This window comes from Salminus brasiliensis, chromosome 18 (genome assembly GCF_030463535.1).
Source record: "Salminus brasiliensis chromosome 18, fSalBra1.hap2, whole genome shotgun sequence".
Lineage (NCBI taxonomy): Eukaryota > Metazoa > Chordata > Actinopteri > Characiformes > Bryconidae > Salminus > Salminus brasiliensis.
In genome coordinates this window covers 23,409,799-23,424,160 of record NC_132895.1, presented here as the reverse complement: position 1 = coordinate 23,424,160, position 14,362 = coordinate 23,409,799, and the positions used below count along the sequence as shown (strand labels likewise).

General features: G+C 41.3%; 1 protein-coding gene across 2 annotated transcripts in view; it reads right to left on the bottom strand.

The window, feature by feature from the left end:
* LOC140538766 (rho GTPase-activating protein 7) overlaps positions 1-14,362 on the bottom strand; it is a 73,341-nt gene that overhangs the window by 15,279 nt on the left and 43,700 nt on the right. Inside the window, exon 1 of one of the 2 annotated variants that reach the window (XM_072661257.1) lies at positions 3,435-3,674. The exons of the other annotated variant lie outside the window; for it this stretch is intronic. Within the exon in view, the coding sequence (XP_072517358.1) occupies positions 3,435-3,447 (13 nt within the window). The 5' untranslated portion in view covers positions 3,448-3,674. Of the gene's footprint in view, positions 1-3,434; positions 3,675-14,362 lie in introns of those variants that run through there. 2 annotated transcript variants of the gene reach the window in all.

The window sequence follows — 14,362 nt, the reverse complement described above, 5'->3', positions numbered from 1 at the left end:
AATAATGAGGTGTTGCAGCTTGGAGATGCCTCACACTGTGGCTGCGAATTGCTATTTGGGGGGTGGATGACAGTGTCCTGTGACAAATTTGGTCTGTCATCATCTAGATCTGTTTATCTGTCTGTCTGGCTCGGTCTGTCTGACCGATTGATTAAGACCCCCACACAATTTCTTTTTAAATTTAAACAATAGATTTTTATTTTACAATACTGAAAGTTGGAGGTAATATTGCTCATACCAGCTGTGAAGAATGGAGGTGGATATGTCATGGTTTGGAGCTGCTTTGCCAGTGCGAGGCCATCTGTCCAAAAATCTAAACTAAGGCATAAGGTGGACCATGCAACATGACAATGACTCAATGATTCTAGGAAATCTACCAAGAAATTGCTCAAAAGAAAGAAATGGAGGGTACTGGAATTGCCAAGTTATTGCCCATAGTTAAATCCCATTGAGATGCTATACATTTCCTTAACCCATCAAACATCACAGCTGTAAGAATTCTTCATGGAGGAGTGGGAAAAACCTTTTCCCGGTCAAGGTCAGAGTCATATAGACGCTTATAGGAAATTATAGGAAATGTCATATCGAGGTCTTTTTTGTTAATCCACAATTAAATCACCTTTATCTATAGATATTTGTTGAAAAGTTGTTTGTTGTAATGCTTCATAAAGAACTAAATATTTAATAGGCTGCTCTCACAGTTTTTTACATGGGTGTATTATTATGAGTACTGGCGGTGGCAATAGGACCCAGGGGTTGCAATATTAATGACCAGTGAGTTTTGTAATGTTGATTATTGTAAAATAGTGATACATCTGAATAAAAGTACCTTTATCTTACTTTACAGTATTTTATCTTACTTTACATGCATGTCACAATGTATGCAAGCATACATCCTGAACCACTCTGAATGACCTTTGCAAAAAAGTCTAGCCAGTCTGACACATTCCCCCTTAGTACAGTTGTACTTTGGGGATATTTACCAACATTTAGCTTCATGATGGTCAAAGTGACCCTTGGTATGAAGAGCACATAGTATTACAACCCAACCCGAAATAGCATTTTGAAAAGTTAGATATCCTCAAATGTTTGATGTGTCGTATATATATATATATATATATATATATATATATATATATAATATGTATGTATAGCCATACCCCTATATGCCATGCCTACGCTTTACAGGAAACATATCGCTATGTATCCACCGTTAAACATAAATTCTGTGAACACTCTGCGTTGCTGTGCTGCTGCCATTTGAAATGCTTGTGCGTGAGAATTATATAAGCAGCGATGGTATCACATAGGCCTCCTTTAATACAGACGAGCAGGGAAAGGCACTTCCTTTTCTAAATACCCCGGGCGGCCCTACAGGAAGTCATGCTTTTAGGGTTTGGATGCTGATAACAGATGTAGCGTGCGATTGCCCCCCTCCCACCCTGCAAGCCTCCGGATGCCTACGAGCGTCTGAAGGGTCTGGGAGGGCCATTGCTGATGGTGGTACGTGCTGCCTAGGCTGTATGCTCTCCACATACACAAAACCCCCTACTTGATTAGCATCCGTCACCCTGGAAGTTCAACCAGCAGCCCCCTGCACACCTCCCGATTTGCTCTTGCCTCGAGAGGCCGCATGCACTGAGGCGCTCCATGTCGGAGCCAGCTAATAAAGTATTACAGCGGGTCCCTGGAGGCCACAGCAACTGCCATGAATGCCAGCCTTCACTAGAGCAGCGTGCGAGTCGATTGACATGAGAAAAGCATCTGCGGGACCCCTGTGGGGCACGGAACATCTTGTTTTTGCTGACAGCTCGTACAATTCTAACCTTGAGAGCGTCTCGGCGGAGAGTGCGCCGGGTAACCTTTAGCTTTTTGAATAAGTTAGAAAGGTGTGACATGAGAGATACTCCGGGGAAATTTTGGGGGGGGGGCTGGGGGAGCTGGAAAACGTAAAGTGAAGTTTCCTAAAGTTAGTACAATTCTGTCGTGACCAAACAGAAGAAAAAACCTTGGTTTGGGTGCAAAGGCAATTGATGCATAATACACTGAGCTAGAGGCCCCCTTTTCCATGTAGTAGAGCCGCATATTGTCAAAAATAATAGACTGACGGAAATTTTGAAGCCCTCAAATGACCAGCTTTTTTGTTTGCCTGCCTCAGTTTTGGCTGCCTCAGTTTGCAAAGAAAGTATGACTATCAAGTATTTATTGAAATTGGTTCCCATTGAATTAGCTGCCACACTTCTGGAACCGAAGGGACTCATGCTGCAACGATTCCAACACATTTTCAGTCATTTCATGTAATTGCCCGTTTTGTCGGGACCGGCGAAACCTCGCTGGTAGCTGTCGAGAGCTTATATCAAGAATAATATTATTCTCTGCGTCGTCATGATCAGGAGGACGTAAAATGAAAAACAGCTTAATTACGGAGACGGCTCATTGGCTTCTTAACCATCCCACGCGTCCGACATGGCGCAGATAGTTTTTACTGCTGTAAATACACCGAATTTTCCCTGGCTTCGAGGCCAGCTGTTCTTTCTCTCTCTGCTACATGTAAAGTTTCATTACTGACAGGTCTGATTTGGGCGCAAACAGTCCTTCACTGCTCTCGCTAGGTCTAGAAAGGTAGAGAAGCATTAGGTCATAGGTATAATTGCTCATGGACTCTGTTGTTAGCTCTGGTTGCTAACAACACTCAGGGGCCACCATGCAGCTCCGGTTCTTCTTGTAACTTAGCCCACAGCTTCACTGAAGCTTGTCATTGCAATTACAATGTTTCTCGTACAATGGCAGTCAAAACAGATGAGGTCATGGTAGATGTATAGTATCATAATAGCTCATATTTCAGCATATGTAGTGTAACATGAAATATGGCTGTGACTATACATGCTATATGTGCAGACTACACTAACTATAGATGCCTTTCATATATTAAATAAGTTCCAGATGGTTGATGGATAAAAAGGCAGGATTATATACTGTATATTAATGGTATTATACATTAAATAGCAACCAAATTTTTTAAGGTACACAGTCACCGACAAACAAATTCTTATGCGTTTTGACAAAAGCCATAAAACTAGAACCACATGACGGTCAAGATTTGCCAGATTCTACAAGCACAGAATGTCCAAATAGCTCCAGGATGCTCACGTTTGTTTATTCACAAAAGCTCACATTTCTACCCCTAATTAAGGAACATTTTGATCTCATTAAATTAGTCATTAAGTTCTTGCACCTGTTTCAGTGATCCAATCTCAGTTCTCAACATTCAAGCTCTGTTTTTGAACAGGAGAACTGTTGTAACACTGGCCCGTTTCCACCCTCTTCCACATTTTCCCCCAGTTGGCTGTAGATGCTAAAGATGAGCGTGAGAGAAGGATTTGTCTGCTTTAGAGCTAACCTAAATGGGCAAAGGTAGAAAAAGTAGAACTTACTTGAAATCAGCATTGTTGTAGAGTTACTTCTTTTGTTGAACCTCAAGCAAAATTGTATTGCTGATCGCAAGTTAAATGTTAAAAGTAGGAGAAATAGTTCCAGACATTACAAAACTAATCGTCCAATCCAAACATCGCCTATAATAAAACCATGTGAATGGCCCTATTTACAGAGCTAGGTGCTCTTACTCACTTGACTGGTCACCATACTGAAATCAGCTAGAAGGCATTCCCCTTTGCTTTGACTGGACCATACCAAGTGCTCTCAACTTTGAGAGGGTGGTTCCCACAGTGCGCCAGACAAACACTAGGGTGAGATTTGTGTTCAAAGTGCCTGGAAATATTTCAGGAACTCACTGAGCAACTGCCAAGTTTTATCTTGCCGATTATGTAGTTAAAGCTTGAAATGGTCAGTAGTAGTGGTGTGACGCCTCACCTCTGGCATGTGTGCTCTGTGGAAAATCCTTAAAAGTTTCGTTTGTGTTTCCGGTTCTATTCAAATTAAATTGGGAAAGGACATTTACATCAATTTCGATTTACATATTTTTATTTATTCTGTTGTACAGTGTTTTACAAGCAAAGCTCTAAACAGCTTTAAACAGTTGCTTTTTGAAACAACTAATGAAGGCAGTTAGGGTGACCACCTCCAGACAGAAATAATGGGGGACAAGTAGTAAGTTTAAGTGGGCCAATGTGGGACAGATGTAATAGACATTATATATAATGTACATACTACTTGTCCCATGTTTTATTTTCTGACTGAAGGTGGTCAACAGCTTAATTGACATATAACTCAGCCTGTCGACTATCGCATTTATTGCTGTGTTCTGAACTATTAGGTGAAAGTCAAGAGTAAGCCTATCAACGCACGTGTCCATGTTTTGATTTTTTAATTAGGTAGGGTCGACTAAAAAACAGGACAGGATGCTAAATTTGTGTGACGCGGGACAAGGGGTAAAATTGCTGTCTGGTACAACAAACATGAATACACTGTGTGCAAACTATAATGGTATGTTCAGTAGATACAGTGAAAAAGATAAAAAGTAAAAGATTATGATTTCCAAAACAGGGATTTTCACCTTTTCCTCCTTGCTAAAGGCTTGCTGGTTCTGTGAGGTTCTTGCTGGGCTACCTTGCTGCACTGCTCTTTTGAGGACTATCCACACATTTTTCTTTTAATTGTGCCTCCAGAGGTTGTCTGTTGTGGACTTTGTGGTGTGTGTTTAGCATCGTCGTCCTGCTGTAGAGGCTGTCCTCTTTTCATATTCAGATTTTTATACGCAATGTGCCAATCTGGTCCAGTGGACTGAGATTAGGGTCAATCCAGGCACATTGTAATAGTTCTGAGTTGTTGTATTAACCATATAAATAGGTTATTTTATGTTTAATAGAACTAAGGATGTAGGTAGATGGCTAGAATAGAATAGGACATGGGGCTGATCCTGGCACATTGTAATGGACGGGTATGCAGTGTGAAACTATTTTACAGTGGGACATCAAAACAGACCATAATATCTGACACTTTGTGAAACTATTACTGAAATGCTCTGTTTGACCAGCGGGAGAACTGCACACCTTTCTTTGTATTTAAACCAGCACTGAAGAGTGGAGGCTAATGCCAATGCTAATACACACACACTATAGAAACCCAAATCACAGCACATTCACTCTCTATAAACCAGCTATTTCACACCAGTAGTCGACAATAAATTACAGATACCAGTCCAGATCTAAATCGGCTGATACTCAGCATTAAGAGGCTCAGATCAGATCAAATTCTTCTATGATTGAACTTTGAAGTTTGAGGAGTTCATTTATTTACAGAGCTTTGAAATTTGCATCACCATGACTGTAAGCAAATCGTAGGCCTAACAAGCTAATTAAGGTCTGAGACCTTGATAGAAGTTTTCTAAGAGCCTATATCTCTCTTGGGGTGCTTAAACTTTGCATTGCATTGTGGTTTTCCATTACTTTCCTTTTTAAAATTTTTTTTTTTTTCTAAAATCATAGGAAATAATACACTAATCCTGAGATCAGTTCATCTTCTCTCTCACTTAACTATCCACAGGAACAGAAATTCTGCATGCCACTGTATCTCTCCCTAGTTGCACATTAGCTAGTACAAGTTTCTTGTCTGATCTTCAAATGAGGTCAGGAGAAAGCTGCTTCCTCTCCTGTACAATACTTCCCCTGTGTGCAGGATTAGGATCCAACAATGAATGACTAAGAAGTCTGTCATGTACTGCCACACTCTTAAAAATAAAGGTTCCTAAGTGGCTCTTGGCGTGGACTTACAGTTGTGGGAAAAACCTTTTCACCTTATTTGGAGGTTCTTTAAACTTTGCAAAGGCTAATCATACCCATTTCATTGATGAAAATGGACCCATTAAGGGAAACAAACATAGTTCTTCTCTGGGATTGCTATGGGATCTTTATTCTTAAGAGTGCAGAGTGAATTATATCAAAGCAGTACCGTAAGGCCAGAATAAATGGTTTAGGACAAGCTTACACGGTGTTCCACTGGTGAAAGTGCTCCACTGTACCCGCAATGTCCATTTGACAGAAATCTTATATGCTTGCTCTCGCATTAATTCTGTGGCTGAAGCCCCTGATGGTTCCAGCGGACATTTCCATGAGTTTGGTCTAAATACCTCCTACGAAGAGTACTTACTCAGAAACATGGCACATATATAGCCCACTTACAGAGCTAGGAAGCTAATGACCACCCTTAAACTATGGCGAAGCCCATCACTGCTAATAGTCTAAAGCTTCATTAGGATGGAGTCCCATTAGCATTAATGGCTCTCTTAGGTGTTTGATTACATCCTCTCGAAAGCCTGAAGTTTTCCAGCATTTCTGTGTTCGGCTTAAAAAGAAGAGAATAAAACTGGCTTGGAGAGAGAGAGGATGAAGCTGTGTGGTGGGGTGAGGTGGGTTGGGTGTTGGGGGGGTGGGGGTGCACTTGTTCTGTTTTTCCCCCAATCAGTTTATGGGCCCTGAAAGGATTTCTTTAGAGATGTTTTCCAACTTTGTCATATAACTTGACCTGACACGTCTCAGAACAGGCCAGAGATTGATACAGACCTTCAGCTCTGACTGCCAGCTCAGCACTTAAAGTGTCTGGCTGATGTCTGATGGCAGATGAAATTTGGTCTTCTGGCAATAATAGATGATTAGCTTGAGACTGACATGTCAGCTAACTGCCTACAAAGTTTCCTAGCATGAAGTTTTCACTGCAATGGTCAGAAGGATAGAAGCATTAACCCATGCTAGATGTGTCCTGTTATGGACAAAAGACAAAAAAAAAGAGGCTTGAACTTCAGGAATTTCTTGTCTGGAAATTTCTCCAAAGGAAGCTAAGCCAGTATTTATTAGGGAAAGGTGGACCGTGGTAATAAACAGAGACCTTAAATCATAACCAAATATATAATATACTTCACCATTAAGAATTAATAGCTGGAGCCATCCATTAATACAGTATTTACACTCAAAGTGTGCTTTGAATGATGCCATAGAAGAACCATTTTTGACTCAATATTTTTTTTTTAATCATTTAAAGCTTGTAAGAAGTCTATGGAAGATTATTTACCAATCACAAAGAGACTCTTTATAGAACCAAAAGTGGTTCTAGAAAAAAAACCCTAGTAGCACCTTCATTTGTGTAGTTAACAAGTGTAGTTATTTTATGATATTAGTGATTTGTTCTTCCAAGTTTTCCTTGACTTTGCAAATGAAAGCACTATAGTAATAGCTTGGTGTATATCGTTCATATTGACCCCTTTAACCCTTTAAACACTTCTCAATTCTATGATTCTATAGTTATTGATACTGACTCATAAAGTCTTGAATCTACTAAAAAGATTAGTAAACTGCATTTGAGAATATATCAGACATTTGAGAGAGTTCCTGGTCAGAAAAGGTCTGTATTCTGGATCTGTTTAATTGAGAGGTGCTTCTTTTGTGAATATACCAGAAACTAGATATTTTAAGTCAGGCCATGTTCAGATTCCAATATTTGTTCCTTGAGGGTGGGGAGCAAAGAGCGAATGTGTTCGAAATTTGAAGCATGTCCAAAATCCAATATTCGTTAACTGAGGATGGACTCCATCTGTGAATGTATTCGAAATTTCAGAACTTTCTTGGTAAGAAAGTTAAGGAAATTCCAATAACAGTTAATTAAGAGGGGAATGTAAGGAGCAAATATTTTAGAAATTTGAGAGGTTTTCTGGTCCAAATTTCTATATTTGTTAAGTTAGTAGTGCAGGCAATTACTGTAGACATAGAGACACAGACATGAATTTTGACTGACCTTTTGGCGTCTTTCCTGACTTTCTCTCTCTTGCTCTTACGTCCACCTTTTGCCCCCATTTTTTTATATGCATTACTTTTTAATGTGGCCAGCACCCTCAGAACTCCATATTCTCTCAGGTGACCAGTAGTAAAGCACACTTTTATTGTTGACTTTCATTCATTTACATGACAACTAGAGCGAATGAGGAAAGATGTTCATTCTAATGACCCTTACTCTTTCAAAAATAGGTAAAACACTAGATCTCCCTTTATCTTCTCAGTAAAAAAATATATATTTTAGCTGGATTTGTTGTTTCAATGACGCTGAACTATCCAAAACCTCCAGGATCTATAGCTGAACTGGAGAAATAGCCATTATAGAAGCTAAAGAAGAGATGTTAAATTGTAGTGCCAGCGGTTTAGACAGGTTCATTTTGAAAGCGGAAATGCTGCTGTAGCAGGAGATACTCTGTAGCACCGTGGTGATTGAGTATGCAGGCTCGAACATATATAACAGCATATCATGAGTGTAGAGAGAGACTCTGTGTTCCTGTCTGTCTGTAATAAGTCCTGAAAAATCGGTCAATCACTGAAAGGATTGGGCAGGGGCTTCTTTTTATAAGAGGTGAGGAAGAGCAGCTTTCTCAGGTGCGTGAATTGGGTTAGGCGAAAGACTGTGCTCACTGATCGTTGCCTTAGGATCAGGAGAATGAGTTTCATTATATTTCTAAAAGTGGATTTCATTACATTAGATTTATCAAGACTGGCAAAGGGAGAGCTCCAACCCTCCTAAATGCGCCTAATGTGCGTGCGGTATATTTGACTGGCGGCATCCTCTATCTTACCCTTACTTTTTCTTAACAAATTCTGTTATGGAATATTACAATAATGACAATTATGTGATATTATATAATTATGTAATATATTATGTAATATGCTGTTCAGTGATTTCTGTAGTTTTTGCTATTAATTAGTAAGTGCACTTTTTCTTTCCTTAAATTGAAATGACAACTGGCATATTGTTGTTGATCATATTGGGCTTATTTCAGCAGAAGCTGAGAGAATATCTGAGAGAAAAACAACAAATGAATCCAGTTCGATCCTGTAATTTACCTCCCTTGCTACACACCATGAGATTGCTAGCTGTGTATTTCTTCCTGCGAGGCAATAGAAAGTTTGAGCAACTGAGCTAGTACAGTACATCAAGTGCCTTCATTAAAAGCAGCTAAATTTAAAGCTTAAAAAAATATATCAATAATCTTGATCTGGAAAGATCCAATATTAGTAACTGGAAATAAAGGTTGGTAATCTGTAATGGCTGTACTAATAAGCCTAATATGGGCTTGCCATAGCATCTGCCAAAGTGTTTTGTAGAATTTTTAATGAAAATCCATCAGGCCCAAATGATTTACTTGAAGATTATAGCTTGATTGCCTCCAGTGACTCTTTCAGGGTAAAAACAGCACTGAGCGTCTTTCTGTCCTCGGCATCTAAAATGGTAAGGAAAAAGGCTGTTTTCTCTTTTGAATTAGCGATGTGGCAGCCCTGCCAAAAACAGCGCTTGTACCAGGTATGCTGCTAAAGGGGCTCGTCTAATGAGCCACTGATCTTGTACTCTGTCTTGTCTTTTGAAACTGATATAAACAGAGGTCTCTGTTTGACTGCGATTTCTCTTTGACTTCTTCTTTAGAAGTACCAATAACTTTGAAAGGGGTCTACCGAGAAATCTGCAGTCAAAAAAACCTTATAAACCTCATAAAATGTGTTAATCAGAAACCATTATAAAGTTAGGTTAAAGTTAAACTAGGTTCTGTGAAGCTAATACACAGGTTATGTGGTTAGAAAAGTGAGGAGATTGGCCCCACATACATTTTCTGACAATTTAAGGATTTCATAAAAAAATTTAATAAGAACAGTTAATAATGATTGGATCACAAATGGACATATATACATTTCCACCCAACAAATATCCAATTTCCTGAAAAACGTACATAATATTGTGTAGCTGTCACATGAAAATATTGTTTGCTGACTTTTTTTCTTTACATTGTTTCTTTCAAAATGTCTAATGATGAACAGACCAATAGAAATGCTTCAAAATGTTGACAACCCCCCGTTGAAAGACCCTTAAACCCTAGATTAATAATTCAGCTATGAATCCTAATGAAGAAACTATTGATAATTGTTGAACATTTACAGATAATTGTTGTTTGTCTTGTGGAGCCCCACAGGGTTCTATTCTAGGGCCTATGAAATTGATGTTAATTATAACAGTGGTGTAGTAAAGTGAGTAAAGAACTGAAGTGTGGGTTTACAGACAGGGTCTACCTGCTTAAGAAGGTTTATTCCTTCTCTTGCAAAGTTGCCAGTTTGGAGGTTCAGCGTGACAGTGACAATATGTCTCTGTAAGGGTTAAGGCCATTAGTGATCCTGTTTCCTACCAGTTACCAGAGACCTTTTTAAGGAAAAACAGGGCCTGAAGACACGTATTTAAACAAATCCAAATTATTGTCTGGGGTGTGAATAACCCTACTTACTATCTTGTGGGTTAAATGTGTCATTGTCTAGAACATGGAGACAGGACAAGCACACAGCACTCGAAAGCACAGGGTAAACGGAAGCCATGAGAGCAGCGCCGGCTCCATCGTTTCCCCCCAGCGCGTCCCACCCTTATCATGTGTGAAGTCATTTGGCCGCAGGACATGTTGCACTCCTCCCAGCTCTGCTTCCTCTCCCACTGCCTTTTTGGCCCCAAACCTCTAGCCCTTCTAGCGGCAAGGTTTGCTGTGTTTTTTATTTGCTGTTGTTGTATTGGGCAGCTGTCTTGAAATAGAAAAAATAGACTGGACTGAGCTACAGGATAAAGAGGCACTGTCAGTCTTTAGAGCAAATGATCTTCTATGGGTCTTTAGAAGTGGTCTTCAACCAGTGTTTCTCCCAAAATCAAGGGTGTATAAAAAGTTAATCCCCCATCTTCTGCACTAACAGCCTCTACCTTTTAGAGAGGGCATTCCACTAGATTGTGGAACATTGCAGTGAGGAGAGCATTACTGAGGCTGTGATGAGTATTGGATGGAGCTCTATCACTCCAGATACCTGCCCTAAGCTAGCTTGTAGGTTGGAAAAGTGGCCTTGTGACCGGTTCGATCCAGGCATGTGGGCTCTCTAGTGTGTATGTGTATATATGTGTTCACTGCATGGGTGAGTGGAAAGGCCTATGTGTGCAATGCAAATGGTGATTGAGTGGTTCTTTGTTTTCCAACATTTGCCACTGCTCATGGGAAGCCTATGCTATGGAGATTATGCAAGCTGTACGTGCACATTTAAACACAGTTAGTCACTATGTAGCATTTTGGACTTAAAATAAACAGCTTCAAAGTTACTGCAATGCTCCACTGATGTGTAATAAGCGACGATCTATACAGCGTCTACGTTGTTGGATTCTCTGGGCTTGGCATGCTGCTAACTGCACTAAGCAACTTTGGTACAGAGGGCAGGACAATGCTCATGAAAACTAGTTAGGGCTGCCTAATCTGAGTCATATTTGTGTAAAATCCTGTGATATTAGCCTACTGCCTCAATCAACGATCTTCTTTCACTTCAGATGCAGGTTCTGTATCTCTCAGCTTGTCCAGAAACACATGTGTACAGCGTGTTCTTTAGGAGTGGCTCAAAGTACGAATTGTACTTCCTGACTATAGGGGGAGCCCAGGAGCAGAAAATACCAGTTCTTGCACAATGCTGCTTTAATACAATGGAAATCGCTAATGAGAAGAGGTGTACTCAAACTTATGGACATAAACATATATGGACATATAGTATAGATGGAGAGCAGTGGTGTGTGTGTGTGTGTGTGTGTGGGGGGGGGTATTGTCATTCCATCTGTGTACACAAGTGTACAAGTATACAACCTGTTTGCAGACTCCCCTTCTAATAAATGCATTCATCCACTTTAAGTTGCATTGCTGACACAGATGTGCACACACACACACAGCTTGTCTAGTCCTTGTAGAGAAGTATTGCCAATAGTATTGGACTGTCTGGAGCAGATAAACACGAGCCTATTGGGGGTAAAAAGCCACCCAGTGTTGAGCTGAGCAGTGGAACTGTGTTTTCTGGAATGATGGATGATGCTCCGTCCAGTACTTTTGGGATGAATTGGAGAGTTGCGGATGAGGTGAAGTGCTGATCTTCCAACATCCTGACCTCACTAACCTGACCATCCCTGGACAGTAGAGACAGTAGGTTTTAAGACTCTGAACACTGTTTTGTCCATAATATTGAATGTCACATGTTATGAGGTATAGGTAAATGCATTCAGCTTATAGCAAATGTGAGCACAGCAGTTAATGATGTAGAGGAGTACAGTATTCCTAATCATGACTAATCAAGTCAGGCTTTTTTGAACAGTTTGGATGGCTCTTAGTGAACTGAAATCTGACCCAAATCTGGGAGCAGCAACTCCCATTCGGTTGCAATCTTAATATTCACAGAATTCAAGCAGTTGGAGGGCCGCTTTATTTGAATTTAGCTCTCAGTGAGCAAGTTCAGCTACACTTCAAAGGTCACGAAGCATGGAGAGCTCTCAGACTTGACAAAGTAGAAGAATGGAGAAAACGATTCTTTGCAGATTTGATTGGAAATGTAGTGAGTTTGACGAGTCGCGGTTCTCTTAGTCACGGTTCGCCCTCAGTCTCCGGCTAGGTCCTCGGAGACTCTCGGATAAACATGCATGCAACCCCTGACATTTTTGTTTTCTCGTAAGTGATGTGCTCTTGTTTTGGAGAAAGCTATTTTGACACCTGAGGATAATTACGGCTCTTTTAGTGTTTGTTTTGTCTGCCGCCACGCGTACAGATTCTCATGGCTTCTGGCAGCTCCCTTCACAAAGTGCGTTGGAAAGGAAAGGTTGTGCCGCCAGTGTGGAAAAGGCGGAGGGAGGGAAGGAGATGTCTCAGCTCAGCTCACATATCTAACTTATCTTAGGGCAGACTCGAAGATGTAGTGGCAGGCCTGGCATAGACTTCCCGCCTGCCCCAGTACACTGTGCCTGCTGTCCTCATTGGTTAAGGCCTGAGACATCTGGTTGATCCAGCGGTGCCTCCAAAAGAGAAGTGATCAAGATTTATTCATGTGCCTCAGGTGACAAAAGCCTTCCAAAACAAATGGAGATGAATGGCTCGATTTTGGCCGTCCTTTCGGAGGCAAGCGCACGTCGCTTGCAAGCGCACGTCGCCATTGTGCGGCACAAAGTGACATATGTCGTGCGAGTGCTTGTGAACGCCCCAGGAACTGGCTCTGTGCGCTCTCTATTGTTTGCTAGAGATCCCCAGTGCTTCTGTTTGTGTTCTGTGAAAGGCACAGGAGGCCTATCTGGACTGACCCCCAGCACCCCCCCTTTCTTTTTTAACTGTAGCAATCATTATACTAACCCCCCCCCCCAACACCACCAACCTTCTTTCCAAAGCAAAGGCTTCCTTTAGCAGGGGGTTTGGGGAAAGAAGGTGGTGTCCGACAGCGTTCCTGCCCAAGGTTGTGTGCATCTGCCTCAAGGGTGTGGGTCTGATGTGTCGGATGTGTTTTGTGTACAGTTTATTTTTGCACATGTCGGTGAGAGTGAATGAGAGGTAGCTAACTTTAACCTCCCATGCTGCCGATGAGTCTCAGCATTGCTATTTCCTATGCTGGCCAAGAGCCCTTGCTCCAAGAACCCGCCTGTCCTTCCTGTACGCACTCTGTTGTCGCCAGCAGCAGCGCTTATCTGCTGATCTGACCGCTTATACAAACTAGCTGGTTCCAAATGGTCTGGCCGCCGCTACTTCTGGAACCAGGAAGAGCTGAACAAAACATAGAGCCTCTGCGTCTTCAGCTCCAGTCCTTTGCCAAGTGGAGGCCATGTCACTAATAATGTTCTATTACATTACAAATGGAGTAAAGTGAATAAGATGAATAAGGTGTTTAATGCAGTAGGACAGTGTCACCTAAACGTGCTGTGCTCCAAACATCTGTACACTTTGTTGTATTATGTCCAGTAACAGTTACCATATGTTACCATAACCAACCACAGTCACAGACAGATACTATAATGATTGATTTCATGACTTTCATGACTGTCCTGACAATGATGGTAATGGTAACATGACAGTTATACTAATGGCCACAATCCAGCCAGATCTGACTGCATATGGCATCTGCAATGTTAATGTTAATGCCATGGTTGTGTCATTGGTATTTAGCACAGTTCAAGTAAAGTGTTCCCAGAGGATTCTTAATAACCATCATCATCATCATCTTCTTCTTCTTCTCCACTTGATCCAATTCAGGGTTGCAGTGTCAGTAGGGCAAGCACAGAAGTCCAGGTAACCTCATCTCCAGCAATTTCTACCAGTGCTTCAAGGTCAACCAGGGCATATAATCCCTCCACCAGGTCCTGGTTTTATCTCTGGGTTTTCCACCCAGCTGGTTGTCCCCGGTACACCTCCAACAGGAGACGACTGGGGGGCATTCTTTTCAGATGCCCACACCACCTCAGCTGGATGCTCTCGGCTCTACTTCAAACCTCCCTTGGGTAACAGAGCTCCTCACTCTATGACGAAGAGTAAGCCCAGAGCCCAGCTCACTGACTGAGAAAACTCATT